The sequence below is a fragment of the Ahaetulla prasina genome, chromosome 16 (genome assembly GCF_028640845.1).
Source record: "Ahaetulla prasina isolate Xishuangbanna chromosome 16, ASM2864084v1, whole genome shotgun sequence".
Taxonomy (NCBI): domain Eukaryota; kingdom Metazoa; phylum Chordata; class Lepidosauria; order Squamata; family Colubridae; genus Ahaetulla; species Ahaetulla prasina.
Genome location: NC_080554.1, coordinates 7,023,873 through 7,048,826, shown reverse-complemented (window position 1 = coordinate 7,048,826; position 24,954 = coordinate 7,023,873). Strand labels below are relative to the sequence as shown.

The 24,954-nt window shown below is 46.2% G+C and overlaps 1 protein-coding gene across 1 annotated transcript in view; it reads left to right on the top strand.

Annotated features, from left to right (window-relative positions):
• Positions 1 to 24,954, top strand: part of WHRN (whirlin) — a 128,286-nt gene that overhangs the window by 41,456 nt on the left and 61,876 nt on the right. The window contains exon 3 of the mRNA XM_058159568.1: positions 4,221 to 5,301. Coding sequence (XP_058015551.1) covers positions 4,471 to 5,301 — 831 coding nt within the window. The 5' untranslated portion in view covers positions 4,221 to 4,470. The remainder of the gene's footprint in view (positions 1 to 4,220; positions 5,302 to 24,954) is intronic.

The following is a 24,954-nucleotide window of genomic DNA, read 5'->3' as shown; positions in this document are numbered from 1 at the left end:
ATTTGGCCAAGGAAAGAATTTTTTTTGCTTCCTCTGGAGTTTTTTTTTTTTTTAACGGTTGGAGATGGCCCGTTTTTCCTCTTTAATTAAATAAGACTTCATTTTTGAAAGAGCCGGGGCTCAGCTTTGGTTCATGAGCAGCAGAGAGCATGCACAAAGTGCTTTCCCAAAGAGCTGGAGGATCGGAAACGTATCGTGGATGTAAGGTAGGTGCTGTTTAGATAGACAACCGTACTAATTGTGCCAGTTTTTAAATGGCACAAAAATCCTGTGGGACATTTCCGTAAACGACTGGAAAATGCCACTTGAGTTACCTGGGCGCAGAAATTCCATTGGTGCTGATCTTTCCAAGAGATGTGGAATAACAGAGCTGGAAGGGACCTTAGAGGTCTTCTAGTCCAACCCCCCACATACCATTTTATTTATTTTATTTTTATTTATTTATTTTTGTCAAGCATGTATTTTATGACAGATGTAAGTGTAAACATAATTATAAACACATATAAAGGCTATAAACAAAAGAAAAGGTTAGGGCAGGGACGGAAGGCACGCTGGTGCTCTTATGCACGCCCCTTACAGACCTCTTTTTTTTTATTATTTGCATTTATATCCCGCCCTTCTCCGAAGACTCAGGGCGGCTTACACTACGTCAAGCAATAGTCTTCATCCATTTGTATATTATATACAAAGTCAACTTATTGCCCCCAACAATCTGGGTCCTCATTTTACCTACCTTATAAAGGATGGAAGGCCGAGTCAACCTTGGGCCTGGTGGGGCTTGAACCTGCAATAATTGCAGGCAGCTGCTGTTAATAACAGACTGTCTTACCAGTCTGAGCCACAGAGGCCCTTAGGAATGGGGTGAGGTCAACAGTAGCCAGTTTAAGGTAAAAGTTTTGGGGGTTTGCGGAAAAAACCAAAGAGTCAGATAGTGCATTCCAGGCGTTGACAACTCTGTTACTGAAGTCGTATTTTCTGCAGTCTAGTCTGGATCGGTTTATCATGAGTTTGTAACTATTGTGTGCTCTTATATTGTTTTGGTTGAAGTTGAAGTATTTACTGGCTGGTAGGACATTGTAGCAGATTATTTTATGTGCAACACTTAGGTCAGACCGAAGATGGCGAAGTTCTAAGTTGTCTAAGCCCAAAATTTCGAGTCTGGTGGCATCAGGTATTTTGTTGCGAGCTGAGGAGTGGAGGGCTCTTCTCGTGAAATATCTCTGGATTCGTTCGATTGTATTAATGTCCGATATGCAGTGCGGGTTCCAGACAGATGAGCTGTATTCCAGAATTGGTCTAGCAAAGGTTTTGCATGCCCTAGTTTGCAGTTCAATATTACCGGAGAAGAAGCTACGCAAGATTAGGTTAACAACTCTTAATGCTTTTTTTTTAGCAATGCTGTTACAGTGAGCTCTGGCACTTAGATCATTTGAGATGAGTACTCCAAGGTCTCTTCATCTCTACCTTGTACATACATTTTCCTAGTGCTGTTTCTAAAGGCAGGGCAGCGACGGCAATGAAAGAGAAGGTGAGATGGAAACTGGTGTTCTGGAAAAGTCTGCCATGCGGTGCACTGTGATGACCTCCGGGAAAGAAAGTATCTAAGCAGAGCTGCTGGGTGGAAGGACAGAGGAAAGCTTTACCTGTTGCATTTCTGACCTGGAATGCGTTTTTAAAATGCCGTGTTGCGCGGAGAGGAGAAAGAGGAGGCACGAAGAGAAAGCCAAGAGAGATATAATCAGGGGTGGGTGGGCCTCAAAAATTTTAACAAGAGGTTCTCTGCCCTGGTTGCTGGGTGGGCGTGGCCATGGTGGGTGTGGCCTAGTTGGCCTCCTGCACAACATTGGGGGTGGGGTGTTTTTGCCCTCCCTGGCTCCAGAGGCTTTTCTTGAGCCTCCGGGAGGGCAAAAAGAGCCTCCTCAGGCTTCGGAGGCCCTCTGGAGGCTGGAAATAAGCTCGTTTCCGGCCTTCCCAAACTTTTTTGCCTTCCCTGAGCCTCTGCATCCAAAATGGGCCATGTGGGGACTCCTGGGAGGGGAGGGGCAGAGTGGGCAGGGCCAGCCAGGAGTGGGATTGGGGGTTCTCCAAACTGTTCTGTCCTCCTTCGCCTCCGTCCGAGTGATGGCTTAATTAGCCGGCACTATCAGCTCTGGCAGCAAAATAGCGAGCATCTGCCAAGTGTCTCTGTTATCTCCCTCGACACCGATGAGTCACCCAGGAACAAACTTCAGCTCTTAGTTAATCAGTTGATTTGCCAGCTACGAAGAGACACAGCAGTGCTCGCTGCCTTTATATCCTGTGGGGTGTGGCTCCATGACTCAGCACTTCCTAAGCCTGCCCCACCCCTGCTTCTGTTGTTCCCTCCTCTCCTGCCTACGAAACCTAGGGTCCTGCCAGGCCTGATTGCCATCAGCTGGGTCTGAAGGCGTGGCCTGGGGGGAGGAAAGAGTCAGGGGGCGGAGGTCTCATTATCTCCTCCTGCCTCTGGCTCCTGGAGCTGAGCCAGGGAAGTCGGTTCTCCCGAGGTAAGTCCTGACGGCCCTTCCCCCACACTGTCCAACTCACTTTTTGGCAGGAGGCCCGGCTCGGGGGGGCGCAGACACAACATGTACACAATCTTAGCTAGAGGTTCTCCTGAATCCCTGCGGACCCCAGCTGCCCACCCCTGGATACAATGGTGAACATCTGTCCGGCACCTCCCATCCCCAAATCTAGGTCATGTCTTTCTTGGTAGGAATTCAAATGGTGCAGCCATTGAGCTTATGGCGGAAGAACATTCAATTTCTGTTTGATTTCTTCCTTCAATACTTTTTTTCTCCCCCCCGCCTCCCTCCAAGCCTGAAGCTATCCATCCTAAAAGAATGATTCTTCTTAGCGAGTAGAATGTCCCGTTGTCATCTATTTTCTTTGGAGGGCATTGGTCAGAGAGAAAGCACGCCCTGTCGGATTATGGCCATGTGTCTTTGCAAGGACCTGGGCTGGGAGGAGGGTGGTGTGTGGGATGGAAAGGGGCAGCAAAAATGGGGGAGTCAGGAGAGGAAACTCCACTAAAGGAGAATATTTCTAGCTCAGGGTTGCAAGGAGGGGGTCCTTGGCGCTGTCTGAGCTTGCTGGCTTCCTTGCAGATGTTTCATGACCCAAACTAGGTAACATCATCAGTGCTAGAAGGGAGCTGGGTTTTCGAGGAGGAGGAGGAGGAGGAGGGCTGTGGGATCCCTGTGGTGCTCTCTGAGTTTGGTTGTTTTCTTGCAGACATTTCATGACCCAACTGGATAATGTCATCAGTGCTAGAAGGGAGTGGGGTTTGCAAGGAGGAGGAAAAGGAGAAGGAGGAGGTAGAGGAGGATTGTGGGATCCTTGTTGATCTCTGAGCTTGCTGGTTTCCTTGCAGACGTTTCATGACCCAACTAGGAAACCTCGTCAGTGCTAGAAAGAAGTGGGATTTGTACGGGGTGGGGGGAGGAGGGAGGAGGAGGAGGAGGACTCTGTGGTCCTTGGTGCTCTCTGAGCCTGGGGCTTTCCTCTCAGACGTTTCACGACCCAAACTAGGTAACAACATCCGTGCTCTTCTGCAGGAGAGGAGAAGCCACATCCTGGCTGAAAGTTTTTTTGCGGGACAGCACCACGCTCAGCGCACCTTCACCTTTGCCGAGCCCCGGACTGTTATCCCTCGGTCTCTTGGCAACCCGGAGAACGCGTCACTTCCTGGGCAGCTTTCTGCCAAGAGGTTTGAGTCCCGCCAGCCTGGCAGGCTCGGGCAGGGCGAAGGGGCGGCTCAACAGTTGGAGAAAGTCTTGGCTGGGGTGAGCGAGGGAGAGCCGCGTCTGCCAAAAGAGAGGCGTGTTTATTTTGTTTTGGGCAAGTTCGGGCGAGGCGCCGGGTATTATTAATACCGTTTTAATAAGGCGAGGCGTTGGGGAGGAGAGAGAAACAAGCCGGGCAAAGCTTTGCAAAAAAAAAAGGGGGCAATTGGCAGACTTGGTGCGGTTGTTGCTCTTTGGGGCGAAGCGGAGTTGGGCCAAGCAGGAGGCGCCAAGGAGTTGGGGAGCCTGGAGATGCGTGCGCTCCGCGGAACGCAGAGAGGCTAGCCGGGCGCGGCGGATTCGGCCGCGGATCCCATCCTCCGCGCCGGCCTGATCCACCCCCACCTCTGAACTCTCTCTCTCTCTCTCTCTCTCTCTCTTTTCCTCCCCCCCCCTTCCCGTCCTCGCCTTGCAAAGGACAAACCGCCGCAGGGGAAGAAGCGACGCCGGCCAGGATCGCCTACGCCTTCTCCGGAGCGCGCCTGCCCCTCCGCCGACTCCTTTCTCTGCTTTTCCCCCCATGGCTCCTCCGTCTTTCCAGCTAAGGGGGCCGAGGAGAAAGGAGCCCCCCAAGTGAAGGGCCTCGCCGTCCGGGCTGTCTTTCGATGCCCGGCTCCCCAACGGCCCCCCCCCCGCATCCGTCTCTCTCTCTCTCTGGCCGGAGGCGATGAGCGCTGACTTGGACCGTCTGTCGGTTGGTTCGCGCGCCTCCAGCGCTTCTTCCTCGCCTTCCTTTGACGGAGCGGGCAAAGGGGCTGCGGGACAGGCCGGGTTCAGCAGCGGGGGCGCCGGATCCGGTATCCGGCTGCTGTCGGCCAACGTGCGGAAGCTCCACGGGGCCCTCAACCTGCTGCTGAGCGAAGGCGAGCGGGAGCAGTTCACCCATTGCCTTAACGTATATCACTGCCGGCGGAATGTCTACGACTTGGTGCAGACGCTCAAAGTCTTGCTGGACGGCCCGGAGAAGAAGCAGCTGCTGCCCATGTTGCGCCTGGTCATCCCTCGCTCGGATCAGCTCCTCTTCGACCAGTACACCTCGGAGGGGCTTTACTTAAAGGCGGACTTCTTGCCCACCGCCGGGGCAGGATACGATGGGGCCGGGTCTACCAGAGTCCTCCCTCCGCCCGGCGCTGCTGCTCCCTCCGGCCGCTTTCCCTCTCCTACCCCGGCTGCTCGTTTCTGGCCTCCTTCCTTAGCCTCCTCCGGCAAACCCCGGCAAGAATTCAGCACCACCGCGGACGGGACAGCTCCAGGAGAGGCTGCGGTTGGCTCGGAGGACCTGCGAGAAGAGGTCAGGCTGGTGAATCTCAAGAGGCAGAAAGCTCAAGAAGGGTTGGGTTTCAGCATCCGAGGGGGTTCCGAGCATGGCGTGGGCATCTACGTCTCCTTGGTGGAGCCGGGCTCCTTGGCGGATAAAGAGGGCCTTCGGGTGGGAGACCGGATCCTGAAGGTCAACGACAAGCCACTGGACAAAGTGACCCATGCTGAAGCTGTCAAGGTGAGGAGGTTGTTGTTGTTGTTATTGTTGTTAGTTGCAAAGTCGTGTCCGACCCATCGCAACCCCATGGACCACGTTTCTCCAGGCCTTCCTATCCTCTACCATCCTCTGGAGTCCATTTAAGCTCACGCCAACTGCTTCAGTGACTCCATCCAACCACCTCGTTCTCTGCCGTCCCATTCTTCTTTTGCCCTCCATCTTTCCCAGCATTAGGCTCTTCTCCAGAGAGTCCTTCCTTCTCATTAGGTGGCCAAAGGATTTGAGTTTCCTCTTCAGGATCTGGCCTTCTAAAGAGCAGTCAGGGTTGATCTCCTCTAGGACTGACTGGTTGGAGCGCCTTGCAGTCCAAGAGACTCGCAGAAGTCTTCTCCAGCACCATCGTTCAAAGGCCTCCATTCTTTGGCGCTCAGCCTTCCTTGTGGTCCAACTTTCAGAGCCATACGCACATTGCAACTGGGAATGCCATAGCACTTTTGTGGGCAGGATGGTGTCTCTGTTTTTTAGTACGCTGTCTAGATTTGCCATGGCTTTCCTCTCCAGAAGCAAGCATCTTTTCATTTCTTGGCTGCAGTCCCCATCTGCGGTGATTTTGGAGCCCAGAAAAATAAAATCTGTCACTACTTCCATTTCTTCCCCATCTATTTTGCCAGGAATTGAGAGGGCTGGATGCCATTTTTTTAAATTTGCATTTATATCCCGCCCTTCTCCGAAGACTCAGAGCGGCTTACACTATGTCAAGCAATAGTCTTCATACATTTGTATATTATATACAAAGTCAACTTATTGCCCCCAACAATCTGGGTCCTCATTTTACCTACCTTATAAAGGATGGAAGGCTGAGTCAATCTTGGGCCTGGTGGGGCTTGAACCTGCAGTAATTGCAGGCAGCTGCTGTTAATAACAGACTGTCTTACCAGTCTGAGCCACAGAGGCCATGATCTTAGTTTTCTTTATGTTGAGTTTTAAGCCAACTCTTGCACTCTCCTTCTTCACCCACATCAAGAGGCTCTTTAGTTCCTCTTCATAGGTGAAGCCCAAAACTGCCAACATAAAAAAAGCCACCTTGCAACAGTGCATGCCATTCCAACTTGCAATGTTGCGTTGGCCTTGGTTCTAAGTATTGTCCCCACACCCACCCACCCATCCCCGGTTGAAGTGTCCTCTTAACTGAAGCAGAGAAAACGTCGCGGTTAAGTCTAAGGAGAGCTTGGCCAAAATATATTCCATCCCAGGTCCCAGAATCTTCCAGAATGAGAGGTGATGGATCAACAAGTATGAAATGCACCAAATCTCTGTGCCCCTGTCTGACTGAGCCAGTCTGTGGCTCAGACTGGTAAGACAGTCTGTTATTAACATAGCTGCCTGCAATTACTACAGGTTCTAGTCCCACCAGGCCCAAGGTTGACTCGGCCTTCCATCCTTTATAAGGTAGGTAAAATGAGGACCCAGATTGTTGGGGGCAATAAAAGTTGACTTTGTATATACAAATAGGATGAAGACTATTGCTAATATAGTGTAAGCCGCCCTGAGTCTTCGGAGAAGGGCGGGATATAACTGCAAATAAAAAAAAATATCTCCCAAAATGTTAAGTCTGCTTTCTCCAACAAAGTATTCACCCAAGTGAGGAGTCCCTGTTGCTCTCTGAGCTTGGTTGCTTTCTTGCAGACGTTTCTACTTTCTAGGTGTTACTTCTAGATGTTACTAGCACTGATGATGATACCTAGTTGGGCAATGAAACCTCTGCAAGAAAACACCCAAGCTCAAAGCACACATCAAGGACCCCTCATTTCAAGCCTGAGCTCCAAATATTCTCCTTGGCTGTCTAGCGAGTGAGTTAGATTTCACCCGACTTCTCTAAGTGTTGACTAGGAGTTGACTTCGTTGACCAAGCATTGACTAAGAATCATGATCTCCTATTTGAAAGCTGGCCTGAGAGAATTCAGTGCTAGAAACTTGAATGAAAGATCTTTCTCCAGAGAGATATTGAAGCTAACCTAAGGACAGCCAGAGCTAGCTTTAAAAAAAATTACCGGTATATACTTCCAAGATACTCCGACCACTAATATTTACATTCTAAATAGTATGTTTCTGCTTTTTCCCCGTTTCCTTGTGGTTAGGTCTGTTTTCCCAGATCAGTGATGCAAAAGAGCACGGGAAAACCTCACATTGAGGTTACCTTGATTTTCTTGGATGTTAGAACATAAATTTGAGCGTCATGTTTGCTATTTTTAAAGGCACTTTCTTCAATGGAAAGATCTGATGTCACTCAGACGCGATTCAGGAATAAATCTCAATATTTTTTTGGGTCAGTGGTACCGGTGAAATGCAGGCTATTAGACACTGTTAGTACCCAATGACAGTAGTACAGCTAATTTTAATCTAATCGTTGTTTTTTTTAAGATGGCAAGCTTAGATTTTGAGGAGGGTGGGAAGAGGTGGAACGGAAGATGTAAAAAGAATCCCGATACAAACCATGCTACCTGTCCATTAAGATCTTTTCACCCATTATGTGGAACTTGGATTTACCAACCAAGAAAACTGCAGAGTCAGCATTTAAGTCCCTAGACTCGTTCCAGCAAATGCTCGCTGCTACTTCTTAGGGGCTGCATGTTTTTGTATTACCGAGGATTGCAAACACTGATTGAAAGTTACGCCTTGTAGCGAAAAGGGGTGGGCTGGAAACGTCTTTTTGTAAAGGCTGTGTTAATCCAGCCACCTTGAAGATCTTCTAGTCCAGCCTTGATGTGGTCAATAAGTGTCTCCTCCTCCTTCCTCTTCCTTTTCTTCTTCTTCTCCTCCTCCTTCTCCTCCTTTTTCCTCTTCTTCTTCTCCTCCTCCTCCTCTTCCTTCTCCTTCTCCTTCTCTTTCCTCCTCCTCTTCTCCTCCTCCTCTTTCCTCCTCCTCCTCCTCCTCCTTTTCTTCTTCTTCTTCTCCTCCTCCTCCTTCTCCTCCTCCTCCTTCTCTTCCTTCTCCTTCCTCCTCCCCTTCTTCCTCCTCTTCCTCTTCCTCTTCTTCTCCTTCCTCTTCTTCCTCCCCTCCTCCTCCTCCTCCTCCTCCTCCTCATTCTTCTTCTTCCTCTTCCTCCCCCTCCTTCTTCCTCCTCTTCCTCCTCCCCTCCTCTCCTCTCCTCCTCCTCCCCTCCTCTCCTCCTCCTCCTCCTTCTTCTTTCCCTTCCCCTTCCCCTTCTCCTCCTCCATCTCCTCCTCCTCCTCCTCTTTCTATTTTCAAATACAGAAAACCCATAAACGATTTCAATGGGCTGGGTTCTTTCAAAACTATCAGAAAGAGTCTCCCAAGTTAAGACTAACCCAGTGTCTTGGACATCTTTTAAGTCACCCCATCCTAAATTTTCACTTGCACCTACTCGTCAATCTAGAAAGTCAGCCTGGAGTCCAGTGAGCCGATCTAGATGAAAGATGATTAAATTTTCCTTCTGGAAAAGAGCAATCAAGGGACTTTTTCACCCACTACAACTAACCAAACTAGGCATGGTGAGAAACATACATGTGTAGGGGTGTGTGTGTGTGTGTGAGAGAGAGAGAGAGAGAGGGAGGGAGGGAGGGAGGGAGATAACACAGTATGTTTTCAATTTTGGTGGGTCTGTCAAACCAGCCAATTTTAGTGCACCTATCCATTTTGGGTGGTTCCGTCAAAATGTAAAACTTGGAGGAAGACAACGCAGAGCCTCCAATTCTACTTCGGCTCGTAGCATGGTAGAATCATAAAATCAACCGAGCGAAAGGGACACCGAAGGTCTTCTAGTCCAACCCTCTGCCCACCTGCCTCTCTTTGCTGGTAGAGTGGGAGCAGTTAGTTCCAGATCAAAAACTGCCAGGAAGGAAAGGGGGAGAATCCTCCACTGATGACCCGACTTTAGAATAGAATAGAATAGAATTTTATTGGCCAAGTGTGATTGGACACACAAGGAATTTGTCTTGGTGCATATGCTCTCAGTGTACATAAAAGAAAAGATACGTTCATCAAGGTACAACATTTACAACACAATTGATGATCAATATATCAATATAAATCATAAGGATTGCCAGCAACAAGTTATAGTCATACAGTCATAAGTGGAAAGAGATTGGTGATGGGAACTATGAGACGATTAATAGTAGTGCAGATTCAGTAAATAGTCTGACAGTGTTGAGGGAATTATTTGTTTAGCAGAGTGATGGCCTTCGGGATCCAGATATAATCCAGATGTACGGTCAATTGCCAAGCATCTGAATTTCGATCACGCGATCATGGAGATGCCGCAAAAGTCGCCGCTGTGAAACTTTGTCATAACTTTGAACGGTCCCTAAACGAACGACCGTAAGCCAAGGTGGCTCAAGCAAATGGCTTTATTTAGAAGGCGCGAAGCCAAGAGTGTGATTCCTTCCTCGGTTAAGATGTACAGAAACGATAGAAGTATTAATTCCGGCCGAGGAAAGCAATTTTCGTTATCTCAAGAGACAAGAACAGGATGTTTAATAGGAAAAAATAAATAAATCCCCCGCACTTTTTTGCAACAATGATGGTATTAAAATCTCCTTCCCTAACCAGCAAGATGGATAGAGAAGTGATGGATAGCCACGCCTGATGGAAAGGCGCAGGAAAATGAATTCTCGGGATAATCTTGAGTCATTTGTCGTCCCCCTCTGTTTCCAGGCCCAACTTCGCTCGGTGCTAAACCTAGCCATAATTACATTGGCTTTTTTTTTTCCCCCTCTGTAAACGTGGAATTTTTTTTATTTTTTGCCGATTAGCGTTTATGTAAAATACTTGGCAAGCCCGATCGGTATATCGCAGAGCATATGGTTCTTTCATCCAATTCTTGCTAAAGTAATTGACTCAGCTTGGGGGTCTCTTTTTTATTTTATTTTATTTTTCCGGGGCCAAAAAGAAAAAAGAAAGAGAGAGAGAGAGAGCATTATTTTAAAAAAATGTTTCTGACTCTTTTATTCAAACGTCTGTGGCATCCGAATCATTTCTGGGAATAGTACAAGGATTTTGGACAGATGGTGCTCTCTCGTCAAATTTTTCTTGTCCTTGTTAAGGGATGGAAAGTAAAGATATCTTTTCTTTGAACGGAGTTCAACTCCTGGGGAATTACCCGTCCCCTAGTAGTTTCCTTTGCAACGAGTGGAATTGATTTATCTTTCCCCCCCCAAAAAAAATGTTCTCTCTTTTTGTTTTCCCTTAGTTCTCAGCTTGGCCTATAGCCATAAATTTTTCTGGTGGTCTCTCATCCAAGTATTAATCAAGGCCATATCTGGTTTACAAAATGAAAGATTGCTTAAAATTGCCAATTACTGTAGCTGAGCCCCAGCTGACATGAAAAGTTGCAAATATTTCCTTCCTTCCTCCCTCCTCTCCTCCCTCTCCCTCTCTCTTCCTTCCTTCCTTCCTTCCCTCCCTCCCTTCTTTGACTCTCCCTTCCTTCTCTGACCCTTCCTTCCTCTTCATCTCTCTCTCCTTCCTTCATTTCTTCCTTCCTTCTCTTTAATGTCAGTTAGTTGAACTAACAAAGGTGATGTCAGATTGGTTGGACCTTCCTTTTTTCCCATCTTTTTAAAATACGATTTTCTGAGAATCCTGATTGTTTATTTTTGAAAACCATAAAACTGAGTAAAATCATTGCACTGTCCTCTCTCTCTCTCCCTCTCTCCCTCCCTCTATCTTTCTCTCCCTCTTTCCCTCCCTCCCTCTCTCCCTCTCTCTCCCTCTCTCTCTCCCTCCTCTCTCTCCCTTCCTTCCTCCTCTCTCTCTCCTCCTCTCTCTCTCTCCTTCCTCCTCCCTCTCTCTCCCCTGCTTTCCTTTCTCCTCTCTCCCTCCTCTCTCTCTCCCCACTTTCCCTCCTTCCTCTCTCTCTCTCTCTCTCTCCCTCCCTCTCTCTCCTCTCTTTCCCCTCTCTCTTTCTCTCTCCTCCCTCCTCTCTCTCCCTTTCCCTCCCTCCTCTCTCTCTCCCTTTCCCTTCCTCCCTCTCTCCTTCTCTCTCTCTCCCTCTCTCTCCCTTCCTCTTTCTCCCTCTCTCCCTCTCTTTTTCTCTTTCTCTCTCCCTCCTCCTCCCCCTCTCCCTCCTCCCTCTCTCTTTCTCTTACCCTCCCTCCCTCTCTACCTCTCTCTCTCTCCCCCTCCCTCCCTCTCTCTTTCTCTCCAATGAGATATTATTAGAACATTCTACAGCTCCCAACAGAAAAAAAAAAAAACCCGTTGTAAATGTTAGAATAAGCTTCCCAATTCAGAAATTGTCCTTGAAAAGAAGGCATTCAAGTCCTCCGCTTTTAATCTAGTTTCCTCCCAGGCTTGTTAAAACAGTGGCATTATAATTTCAAATGAAAAAAAAACAACAATGGACAGCTTCATTTAAATCTGGAGATAAAATATCCTACCGGTTTTATAAAATTATACAGAGCACAAAGAGAAGGCTTCCTCGCTGTTGTAACTACAACAACTTTTTTTTAAATTTTTATTTGCATTTATATCCCGCCCTTCTCCGAAGACTCAGGGCGGCTTACACTATGTTAGCAATAGTCTTCATCCTATTTGTATATTTATATACAAAGTCAACATATTGCCCCCAACAATCTGGGTCCTCATTTTACCTACCTTATAAAGGATGGAAGGCTGAGTCAACCTTGGGCCTTGGTGGGACTTGAACCTGCAGTAATTGCAAGCAGCTGTGTTAATAACAGACTGCATTAGTCTGTTGAGCCACCAGAGGCCCTTGAGCAGACGTTCAACAGAAGCCATAGGAGGCGAACCAAAGGTATCTTTCTTCAGAGAAATGGGTATAGTTGAGGTCCGTTCCATCCAAACTACTCTGTAGTTGAGTTCACATATTTAAGGAAGCCTTTTGCACGGTTCCTTGGGTTTGGCATTTTGTGCGAGCCCAGCCCTTGCAGCCCGCAAACCATGGATTGTATCCCACGCCACCATGTTGTGTGTGTGGTGTTTTTTTTTATAATACAATAACACTTGTATTAGATATAATTGCAATCGTATAACCAAATATTTTAAACTGGTTTTTTATATATCTTGGCCTATTTACATTTTGTAGATTATCCTACTTAGAGTTGAAAACCGTCTCTGTTTTAACACAGTCATTCACAGTCTTTTTTCCCCACCTCTAATTCCTACCCTTTTTCTCTTGGCACTCATAAAAACTGTTCCACATCCGCTAGTATTCTGAGTCTCCTTGATCTTTAATTTTAAAAGTTAACCTATCCATTTCAGCACATTCTAAAATTTTCTCCATCTGTCGGGGTGTTTTCATTTTTCCAGGATTTAGCAAATATAATCCTTGCCGCTGTCAGCATATGTACAAACTAAATATTATCGTAACCCTATGGTATTATTCCCAACAGATATAATTCCGGTTTCGAATCTACATTCTGTTGAGTTATCTCTTTCCAGCCAATTACGTAATTTCTCCCAATACTTTGCTGCTTTGCTTGCACGTCCCCCACATGTGGTAGTATGTGCCCGGGGACTGATTGCATTCCCAGCATTTTGTAGACAAGTTACTAAACCTTTTTGCCAGTCTTGCTGGGGGTAAGTAAAACATTTTGTATAAAGGTAAAGGTAAAAGTTCCCCTCGCACATATGTGCTAGTTGTTCCCGACTCTAGGGGGCGGTGCTCATCTCTGTTTCAAAGCCGAAGAGCCAGCGCTGTCCGAAGACATCTCCGTGGTCATGTGGCCGGCATGACTCAACGCCAAAGGCGCACGGAATGCTGTTACCTTCCCACCAAAGGTGGTCCCTATTTTTTCTACTTGCATTTTTTACGGGCTTTCGAAACTGCTAGGTTGGCAGCAGCTGGGACAAGTAACGGGAGCTCACCCCGTTACACGGCAGCACTAGGGATTCGAACCGCTGAGCTGCCGACCTTTCGATCGACAAGGCCAGACTCAATTTATAATTCGCATCCCATAATTTTAGCCAATGCTGGCTTGTTGGAAGAAACGCAGTTCAGCATCCATGCCAGCCCCATTGACTGGCTCTCGACATCCCAATTAATATGGAATAGAATAGAATAGAATAGAATAGAATAGAATAGAATAGAATAGAATAGAATAGAATAGAATAGAATAGAATTTTTTTATTGGCCAAGTGTGATTGGACACACAAGGAATTTGTCTTGGTGCATATGCTCTCAGTGAGCATATAGACCTCACGAGTGAGCATACAGACCTCAAGAGGCTGTAGGAAGTTAGCACCCATCCGTCTCCTAGGAAAATGAGATATTTTAGGAAATATTAAAAGGGCAGAATATTTCCCCTAAAAGAGAGGCAGAAACTCAGCCACCCCCCCTACTTTGTCAATGGGCCCTTAAGGCCTGGGCCAGTCTATTCTACATAACAAAGATCTACCTCCTGCAGGCAGAGCCATATTAGGAATTGGCCAAAAACCTTTCATTACAGAAGGGCCTCTGTGGCCCAGACTGGTAAGACAGTCTGTTATTAAAAGCAGCTGCTTGCAATTACTGCAGGTTCAAGCCCCACCAGGCCCAAGGTTGACTCAGCCTTCCATCCTTTATAAGGTAGGTAAAATGAGGACCCAGATTGTTGGGGGGGCAATAAGTTGACTTTGTATATAAATATACAAATAGGATGAAGACTATTGCTTGACATAGTGTAAGCCGCCCTGAGTCTTCGGAGAAGGGCGGGATATAAATGCAAATAAAAAAAAATTATATCATCACCCAGCAAGGCTCGATCAAGCTTGGGACTCAAAACACAACCTACAAAGTTACCCCTGCATGGCCCCACGGGAGTCTGACAACCAATCAGAACGCAAGCTCAAATTCAAAGCCCAACAGAGAGTATAAATTTATCTCTCTCTCTCTTACCCATGTGCCTTTATTGCCCAGGACCTCAAAACCACGTGGTCCTGTCCACATGAAACCATCTTTCCTATCAGCCACCATGTTTCCAGTGTCTTTCTCCGCACTTGGAACTGAACCCAGGAGGATATTTCTTCCAACAAGGCTAAAGGCTGTCTTATTATGAGCTGCGTAGATCAGATCCACCAGTTCTTATATTCTTAAACTAGGAGACAGGCTCTCTCTTGCACTCCAAATCTTTGAAAGAGCTTACTTCTAGCTTCTTATTGATCGGCCAATATCAAGCTAATTCTACTTCTGCTAAGGGTTCTTTTCGAATGTCCTTTTTACTAATTTCCTTTTGCATCCAACAAGGCTCAAATGAGATTTTCCTCACTCGCCGAGGTAGTGGCCAAAGTAAATAAGCCCACTGTGGTAGCTGTGGTGAAGGAGAACAGAGTTGGAAGGGACCTTGGAGGTCTTCTAGTCCAACCCCCTGCTCAAGCAGGAAACCCCATTCCAATCTGGACAAATGGCTGTCCAGTCTCTTCTTGAAAATCCCCAGTGATGGAGCAACCACAACTTCTGGAGGCAAGTCGTTCCGCTGGTCAATTGTTCTATTTACATTTATCTACCTGTGTAGATCAGCAGCTCAGCGGTTCGAATCCCTAGTGCTGCCGTGTAACGGGGTGAGCTCTCGTGACTCGTCCCAGCTTCTGCCAACCTAGCAGTTTCGAAAGCACGTAAAAATGCAAGTAGAAAAAATAGGGACCACCTTTGGTGGGAAGGTAACAGCGTTCCGTGCGCCTTTGGCGTTGAGTCATGCCAGCCACATGACCACGCAGACATCTTCGGACAGCGCTGGCTCTTCGGCTTTGAAACGGAGATCAGCACCGCCCCCTAGAGTCAGGAACGACTAGTACGTATGTGCGAGGGGAACCTTTACCTTTTACCTGTGTTTCTAGAAATTATCTCTTCTCTAGAAATGTCTTTTATCTATGTATTTAGCCTGCAACAACATCTTCCTCAAGAAGAGCCGGATTTATTAGCGCTCATTATGCAAACGTGCTGCCTCTCTACCAAGAGGATTCATTTGCATGCACAATTCTGCTTCCTTCTTAATGAAGATATCATGTCCTTAAACATCAGCTTTGATCAGTGCGTGGACTTTTGTTGGTTCTTGTTGCCCTGATTTCCAAACCTCTGAAATTTCAGCGAGCATTACAGCATATTTGAAGGCAGCCTTGGCAGACTGAATAGATCAAATATAGCTTTTAAAAAAATAAGGCAAAAATCCACTTAGCTATAGGCACTTAGGCACTTAGCTATAGAATACAGTCGCTGCTGTGTGCTGGGCTTTGTGCACCACTTGCAGAATTACTTATAGGGTGTATATTTTCAAGGGGGCAATTCTCATCTATCTATCTATCATCTATCTATCTATCTATCTATCTATCTATCTATCTATCTATCTATCTATCTATCTATCTATCTATCTATCTTCCATCTATATGTTTGTCACTCTATCTACCTAACTAACTTTCTAGCTATCTCTCATCCATCCATCCGTCCATTTATCCATTATCTATCGATCTATCTATCTATCTATCTATCTATCTATCTATCTATCTATCTATCTATCTATCTATCTATCTATCTATCTATCTATCTATCATCTATCTTCCATCCATGTCTGTCTGTCTGTCTGCCTGTCTGTCTGTCTGTCTGCCTATCTATCTATCTATCTATCTATCTATCTATCTATCTATCTATCTATCTATCTATCTATCTATCTATCTATCTATCTATCTATCTTCCATCCATGTCTGTCTGTCTATCTGTCTGTCTGTCTGTCTGTCTGTTCATTCATCTATCTATCTATCTATCTATCTATTCATCTATCTATCTATCTATCATCTATCTTCCATCCATGTCTGTCTGTCTGTCTGTCTGTCTGTCTGTCTGCCTGTCTCTATCTATCTATCTATCTATCTATCTATCTATCTATCTATCTATCTATCTATCTATCTATCTATCTATCTATCTATCTATCTATCTATCTACCTATCTTCCATCCATGTCTGTCTGTCTGTCTGTCTGTCTGTCTGTCTATCTATCTATCTATCTATCTATCTATCTATCTATCTATCTATCTATCTATCTATCTATCTATCTATCTATCTATCTATCTATCTATCTATCTTCCATCTATATGTTTGTCACTCTATCTACCTAGCTAACTTTCTAGCTATCTCTCATCCATCCATGTCCCTTTATCCATTATCTATCTATCTATCTATCTATCTATCTATCTATCTATCTATCTATCTATCTATCTATCTATCTATCATCTATCTATCTATCTATCTTCCATCCATGTTTGTCTGTCTGTCTGTCCGTCTGTCTGCCTATCTATCTATTTATCTTCAATCAATATGTCTGTCAGTATGTCTATCATCCATCCATCCATCCATCCATCCCTGTTTGTCTGTCTGTCTATCTATCTATTTATCTGTCTACCCATCCATCCATCCATCCATCCATCCATCCATCCATCCAATCTATCATCTAGCTAGCTAGCTAGCTATCTTCCATCCATATGTTTGTCACTCTATCTAGCCGTCTTTCTATCTTTCATCCGTCCATCTGTCCATTCGTCCATTCTCTATCATCTATCAGTCTATCCATCCATCCTAATCTCCATCTTTAAGCCTCCTCTCCCCCCCCACCCACTCCTTTGGAATAAACTTTCCCCCATGCCATTAGAGAGTCATTTGCTCCAGTCTTCCAGCATAAATCTACACAACCGCACGATTGCAAATGAGAACAGAATGGCCACCTCTTGCGAGATCTTTGCCACACAGGGCTTCAGTGACGAACTCTGCATTGCTTGTTTAACCGGAGTTTCCTTGGCCATGTTTTTCAAGTATCCAGATGCCCTTAAAAAAATAATAATAATAATAAGACCCAAAGCTAAACCTTAGCCAAAACAGGTAGAATAGATCCTTATTCTAGAAGATACACTGGCAGTTTCAAAAATCTTCCTCCCCAAGTCAGCAGTTTGTTTAAAAAAAGGGGGGAAAAGGGAAAAAAGATCCCCCAGAAGTGGACAAACATGCTTGCATAAATCAGACCCAGGAGAAAATACGGTCCAAGAATGATTATCCTACGGTCTCCATCTGCTATGTTTTCCCCTCTCTGACACTTTCCCAACTCTGGTTGGTCGCGTAGCACTGCAAAATCATCGCATTTATTCTGCGGGTCCCTGATTGGCTGGGATTAGCTACCTAACTGGCATCGAAGAACTGGCGTCAGGAATTATATTGCTTAGGGAGGAGGAAGGCCGTGACACAGCAGAAAAGTGGCTCAAGGACATTGACCCAAACCACTTTTGGAGATCCGTTCAGCTTTTTATTATTACCAGAAGAGAATTGGTCTGGTCTTTGACACCACTTGTTTAAAACTAACAATATATGGGGTGCAGGAAAAGAAGACTGTGCCGAATCAACTTCAAACTGAGGAGTGTTGTCTGTCCCCAACAAAATGTGTTTCATCTTATGAGGGTCCAAGAAACTTCTAATCAGAAGAGTTATACTCAAGCGTCCCGTAGTATTATTGTTGGGGTCCTTGGTACTCTCTGAGCTTGGTGGTTTTCTTGCAGTCCTTTCATGACCCAACTAGGTCGCATCATCGGTGCTAGAAGGGAGTGGGATTTGTGGAAAGGAGGAGTGGGAGTGGGAGTAAGAAGGAGAAGGAGGAGGAGAAGAGGAAGAAGGAGAAGGAGAAGAAGAAGAGGAGGAGAAGGAGAAGGAGAAGGAGACGATGACTATGGAGTCCATAGTCTGATCTTGGTTATATTCTTGCAGATATTTCATGACCCATCTAGATAGCATCATCAGTGCTAGAAGGGAGTGGGATTTGTGGAAAGGAGGAGTGAGAGTGGGAGTAAGAAGGAGAAGAAGGAGAAGAAGGAGGAGGAGAAGAGGAAGAAGGAGAAGGAGGGGGAAGGAGGAGGAAGGAGGAGGAGGAGGAGGAGAAGAAGGAGAAGGAGGAGGAGGAGGAGGAGGAGGAGGAGGAGGAGATGACTATGGAGTCTGTAGTCTGATCTTGGTTATATTCTTGCAGATATTTCATGACCCATCTAGATAGCATCATCAGTGCTAGAAGGGAATGGGATTTGTGGAAAGGAGGAGTGAGAGTGGGAGTAAGAAGGAGAAGGAGGAGGAGGAGAAGAGGAAGAAGGAGAAGAAGAAGAGGAGGAGGAGGAGGAGGAGGAAGAAGGAGGAGAAGGAGGAGGAGGAGAAGGAGGAGGAGGAGGAGGAGGAGGAGGAGGAGGAGGAGGAGATGACTATGGAGTCTGTAGTCTGATCTTGGTTGTATTCTTGCAGATATTTCATGACCCAACTAGATAGCATCATCAGTGCTAGAAGGCAGTGGGGTTTGTGAAGAGGAGGAGGAGGAGGAAGAGAAGCATTGTGGGGTCCTTGGTGGTCTCTGAGCTTGGTGGTTTTCTTGCAGACATTTCATGACCCAACTAGGTAACAGCATCAGTGCTAGAAGGGAGTGAGACTTCCTGTTTATATACAGACGTTCTGAGCTCGGTGGTTTTCTTGCAGACGTTTCATGACCCAATTAGGGAATATCATCAGTGCCAGTAGGGAGTGGGGTTTGCTCTCTGTTTATATACTAGTGTCTTGCCCTATCAGTGTTGATGGGAGTGTTCTTAGCAGTTCCTTGATTAAGCGGGGATGCCTTTTTGCAGTATCTTAAAGACCATGAAGATTCCTTGTGTTTTTATAAGCCGCCTAAGTAAAACTGGGATTTCCTTAATAGCTGGTATATTTAAATTGGAAAAGGCACCGACCAAGGGCAAGAAAGCAATCTAAATCACTCAGGCGAATCTCCATTGTCTCAAGAATTGTTCAAAAAGGGTTGGCCTTGGATGAATCTCCATTATAAGGTGAAGTCATCAGTCAAGATCAAAGACCAAGACCTTGTCCTGAAAAAAAAATGGTGTCCAATCTTGGCAGCCTTAAGACCTGTGGAATTCTGGGAGTTGAAGTCCACAAGTCTTTAAAGTTGCCAAGGTTGGCGAGCCCTGATCCACGGGTGGAAGTGAGACCACGGGCTATGTCGCCACTAGGCTGTGTTGGCTTTGGTCAACATCTGTAACGAGATGTGCTTTATTCGTTCATCACCTGCGTATTCTTAGCCCAGGGGGAAAAAAATTTACTGCTACAAGAGATTAAACTCATATTTCACAGTTGCCAAAGCTGGTGAGTTTCTGCTTGTATATATTCTGAACGCCGGTTTAACTCTGTTCTCCAATCAATATGATGAATGCCTCTTTTAATGGAAGTAGCCAAAACAATTTTTAAAACCAGAAGGCAGCCTCCGTTGTTCATTCAGACAGCCGGGCGGATAAACATCTTGAGATCACGATTCCCAAGTCTTTTAAAAACTATCCAGGGCCCTTTGCTTTCCATCAGCAAAAGAATAAATAAATAAAGACATATTTTGGCTTGTTAATGGCTCACTTCCCCGCCACTTCTAATCTTTTGACCAGGGGTGGGCTTCAAATATTTTAGCAAGGGGTTCTCTGCCTGGTTGCTGGGTGGGCGTGGCCATGGGTGGGCATGGCACAGTGCTGGGTTTCAAATTTTTTTTACTACCGGTTCTGTGGGTGTGTCTTGGTGGGCGTGACAGGGGAAAGGATACTATAAAATCTCCATTCCTACCCCAATCCAGGGGAAGGTTACTGCAAAATCCCCATTTCCTCCCGATCAGCTGGGACTTGGGAGGCAGAGAATAGATGGGGGCAGGGCCAGTCAGAATTATTACTACCCGTTCTCCGAACTAATCAAAATTTCCGCTACCGGTTCTCCAGAACTGGTCAGAACCTGCTGAAACTCACCTCTGCTCCTGCACTACAGTGCAATGGAGGGGGGTGGTTTTGCCCTCCCCGGGCTCCTGAGGCTTTTCTAAAGCTTCCAGGAGGGCAAAAATGGCCTCCCTAGGCTCTGGAGGCCCTCAGGAGGCCGGAAACAGGCTTGTTTCTGGCCTCCAGAGGGCCTCCGGAGCCTGGGGAGGTCATTTTCGCCTACCAGAACTGACCTACCAGAAGTTCAGGAAGGCGGGAAACGGGCCAGTTTCCGATCTTCCCGAACTTCTGGTAGGCCCGTTTTTCACCCTCCCTGAGCCTCCGCGCGCACCCTGCACTTACCTGTGTCCAAAACGGGCCGCGTGGGAACTCCTGGGCGGGATGGGGTGAGCAGGGCCAGCCAGGAGTGGGATTTGGGGGGATTCTCCGAACTTCACAAAATCTTAGCTAGAGGTTCTCCCGAACCGCTGCGAACCCCCAGCAGCCCCCACTCCTGCTTACGACAGCTTAGCAGGACTTCCGAGACAACTGCATCTGAATTATATCTGGAATGTTCTTTGAGCGGAGTCTCTGCTCTGCAACCAAGTTCAGGGTTTTTTTTGGGGGGGCGGTTGTTTGTGGTTTTTTGGGTTGGTGTTTTTTTTTTGCCATTTTGAACAATGCTAAGAATGACAGCTCAGGGCGTTTATTCAAGCAAATGAGCCTAACAGCTGATCGTCTCAATGGGCTCTGCATGGGGCTACTAGCCTTGAAAAGATTCCCAGCAAAATGGGAACTGCGCAGCACTTAACCACCCGAGGGTACGAGAGATTATACTGTGCCTGAATTGTTTAAAAAAATAAATAAATCCATTCCTGCTTGCCACTTGCTTCCCAGGCTCAATGGAAAGTGTTGGTGGTAACCTTTGAAAGCCTGAAACTCTTTTTGGAGCTGGTTTGCCAAGGGAGCTCCTCCTCCTCCTCCTCCTTCTCTTTATTGTGAGACTGGCTAGTGATTAAGAATAGCAGGAGGGCTCTGGTGCATTTGCCCTTCCCGTTTGGAAGTTCACCTCCACAAAACGAGCTTCTTTTGCCTTGTTCCCAAGCCGCTAAGGTCCTTAGCCTCTCTCTCTCTCTCTCTCTTTCTCTTTCTTTCTCTCTCTCTCTCTCTCTCACTCACTCTCTATCTCTCTCCCCCTCTCCTCTCCCTCTCTCCCTCCCTTCCACTTTCTTCTCTCTCTCCTCTCTCTCTTTTTTTTTTTTTTTGTTTACATTTATACCCCGCCCTTCTCCTAAGACTCAGGGCGGCTTACAGTGTATAAGGCAATAGTCTCATTCTATTTGTATATTTTTACAAAGTCAACTTATTGCCCCCCCAACAATCTGGGTCCTCATTTTACCTACCTTATAAAGGATGGAAGGCTGAGTCAACCTTGGGCCGGGCTCGAACCTGCAGTAATTGCAGGCTACTGTGTTCTTAATAACAGGCTTTTACCAGCGTGAGCTAAACCGGCCCTCCTCTCTTTTATGCCTCTCTCACCCTTCTCTCTCTCTTTCCTCTTTCTCTCTTCTCTCTTTCTTCTATCTCTCTCTCTTATTCTCTCTCTCCTCTCTCACTCTCTCTCATTCTCTTTCTCACACTTTCTCTCTCCCTCCCTCCCTTTCTCTTTCTCTCTCCCCATCTCCCTCTCCCTCCCTCTTTCTTCTCTCTCCTTTCTCTCTCTCCTCTCACTTTCTTCTATCTCTCTCCCTTGTTCTCTCTCTCCACTGTCTCTCCTCTGTCTTTTCTCCTCTCTCCTCTCTTCTCTCTTTCTCTCTCCTCTTTCTCTTTCTTCTCTCTCTCCTCTCTCCTCTCTCTTCTTCTCTCTCTCCTCTCCCCTCTTTCTTTCTTCTCTCTCTCTCCTCTCTCTTCTGCCTCTCTCTCCTTTCTCTCTCACTTTCCTCTTTCTCTCTTTTTCTCCTCTCTGTTTCTTCTATCTCTCTCTTGTTCTCTCTCTCTCCTCTCTCTCTCCTCTCTCTGTCTTCTCCCTCCCTCCCTCCCTTTCTCTCTCTCTCTCTCTCTCCTTGTTTCTAAAAGTGCAGCTTCTTGGAGAACTATCGATTCTTCATTTTAGTCTCACTGACAAACCTTTTATATTCTGCCTTGGTTTGAAATGCGGCTGTCTGCCCCGAGCTCCCATCAGAACAAAAACACAGGCTATCGATCAGTTGGGATCAATCAACTAAATGGCGAGGAAGGTGAATGAGTGACGGATGGGGTGGGTGGGTGGGGGAAGGGGCTTGAAGAAGGTGACCACTTGAAGTATGTGATGTAAATATTTCATGCATCACAGCAGCCAAGGAATCCGAAGAATGAATCTCACGAGAATTCCCCTAAGGGAAGCCAGATCGTTCTGTTAGAAGAAGAGAATATTTGTAGCTCAGGGTTGGGGTCCTTGGTGCTCTCTGTGCTTGATGGTTTTATTACAGATGTTTCATGACCCAACTAGGTAATATCATCAGTGCTAGAGGGGAGTGGAGTTTGCAGAGAGGAGGAGGAGGAGGAGGAGGAGGAGGAAGGAGGAGGAGGAGATAAGGGGTCCTTGGTGCTCTCTGTGATTGGTGGTTTTCTTGCAGACATTTCATGACCCACCTAGGTAACAACATCAGTGCTAGAAAGGAGTGGGGTTTGAAGGCAACTTGGGCGTCCTCCTGGATGGTCGGCTGTCCTTTGATGAACATCTGGCGGCCGTCAACAGGAGGGCCTTTTACCAAGTTCGCTTGGTTCGCCAGTTGCGTCCCTTCCTTGACCGGGAGGCCTTATGCACAGTCACTCACGCTCTGGTTACGTCTCGGCTGGATTATTGCAATGCTCTCTACATGGGGCTGCCCTTGAGGTGCACCCGGAGGCTGCAGTTAGTCCAGAATGCAGCTGCGCGAGTGGTAATGGGAGCCGTTCGTGGCTCCCATGTAACACCACTGCTCCGCAGTCTGCACTGGCTTCCTGTAGTCTTTTGGGTGCGCTTCAAGATCCTGGTTACCATCTTTAAAGCGCTCCATGACTTAGGACCCGGGTACTTACGAGACCGCCTGCTGTTACCTTATGCCTCCCATCGACCCGTACGCTCTCACAGAGGGGGCCTTCTCAGGGTGCCGTCCGCCAAACAATGTCGGCTGGCGGCCCCCAGGAGTAGGGCCTTCTCTGTGGGAGCACCGACGCTCTGGAATGAACTCCCCCCTGGCCTGCGTCAAGTGCCTGATCTTCGGACCTTTCGTCGTGAGCTAAAAACATATTTATTCATTCAAGCAGGACTGGCATAAATAGTTGATTTTAAATTGGGGTTTTAGTAATATTTTAAAATTTTAAATCTTTTAAATTACCGGCCGTTTAGTAATAGTTTATTTTAATTTCTTTTAATTGTATATATTTTGTATTTTATTCCGGCTGTATACCGCCCTGAGTCCTTCGGGAGAAGGGCGGTATAAAAATTTAATAAAATAAATAAATAATAAATAAGGGAGGAGGAGGAGGACTGTGGTAGTATCTGGGCTTGGTAATTTCCTTGCAGATCTTTCATTACCCAACTGGGTAACATCATCGGTGCTAGAAGGGAGCGGTGCTTAAAAAAATGGAATAAGCAAACCCTACTCCCTTCTAGCACTGATGATGTTACCGACTTTGGTGATGAAATGTCTGGATAGAAACCACCAAGCTCAGAGAGCACCAGCGACCCCGCAGATAGTTCTGCTTTTACCGTCAAAGGTCCAGCCCTCTTCGTGCTTTCCACACCAGTGGCCAAGATGTGGTCTCCTTCTCCCCAGATGCCAAGGTTTTGCAAATTGCAAAAACGGTGGGTGACCCAAAATCCGTCCCGATTCTGTTATTCGGTTATTTGAACGAGGGATTTTGGAGAAGCCCAACTGCCATCCTGGGAAAAAAAAAAAAAACCAAGTCCAAAAATACCGGAGAAGAAGAATCTTCTGTAGCTGCCTCTCTAATTAATTGGACCAGTTCTTTTGCATCCTTCGCTGCAACTCCATGGGATGAATGTTGGCACCACGGGCTCACTGCTTGGAGGCTGTTTTGCTGTTATTTTTGTTGTCTTTTTCCTTCTCAAAGCACAGTGGTTCAGCAATGTTCTTTTGGAATGTACATTTCACAGGCTGGTTCTGCCAAGTCAACATCTCCCTCTCTCTTTCTCTCTCTCCCTTTCTCTCTTTTCAAAATCAAATCTCCCTGTAATTATTGTAATGTTCCTCTGGCTGAGGGATGGAGTGACCTTTCGCAAAATCCACCAGCTGCTGTCAGCCTCTTGGAATAAGAGTTCCAGAGCAAGGCTAGGGACCGATTGTGCTGACTTTCAGGGTTGTCCAGACGCAGAGACTAAAAGACCCATCTTGCAAGTCGAGCTCTGCAAGAATTCATCTCCAATGACAAATAGCACTTAGCAATAGCACTTAGACTTATATACCGCTTCTCAGTGCTTTTACAGCCCTCTCTCTGTGGTTTATAGAGTCAGCATAATAAAAGCCAGATAATAGGTAGGTAGGTAGGTAGATACATAAATGAGAGAGAGAGAGATGATAGATAGATAGATAGATAGATAGATAGATAGATAGATAGATAGATAGATAGATAGATAGATAGATAGATAGATAGACAGACAGATAGATATATAGATAGATGAAGAAGATCGAAGATATTAGAAGACAGATAATAGATAGGTAGGTAAGTAGATACATAAATGATAGATAGATAAATAACAGAAGATTGAAGATAATAGAAGACAGATAATAGGTAGGTAGGTACATAAATGATAGATAATAGATAGATAGATAGATAGATAGATAGATAGATAGATAGATAGATAGATAGATAGATAGATAGATAGATAGATGACAGAAGATAATAGAAGGCAGATAGATAGATAGATAGATAGATAGATAGATAGATAGATAGATAGATAGATAGATAGATAGATAGATAGATAGATGACAGAAGATCG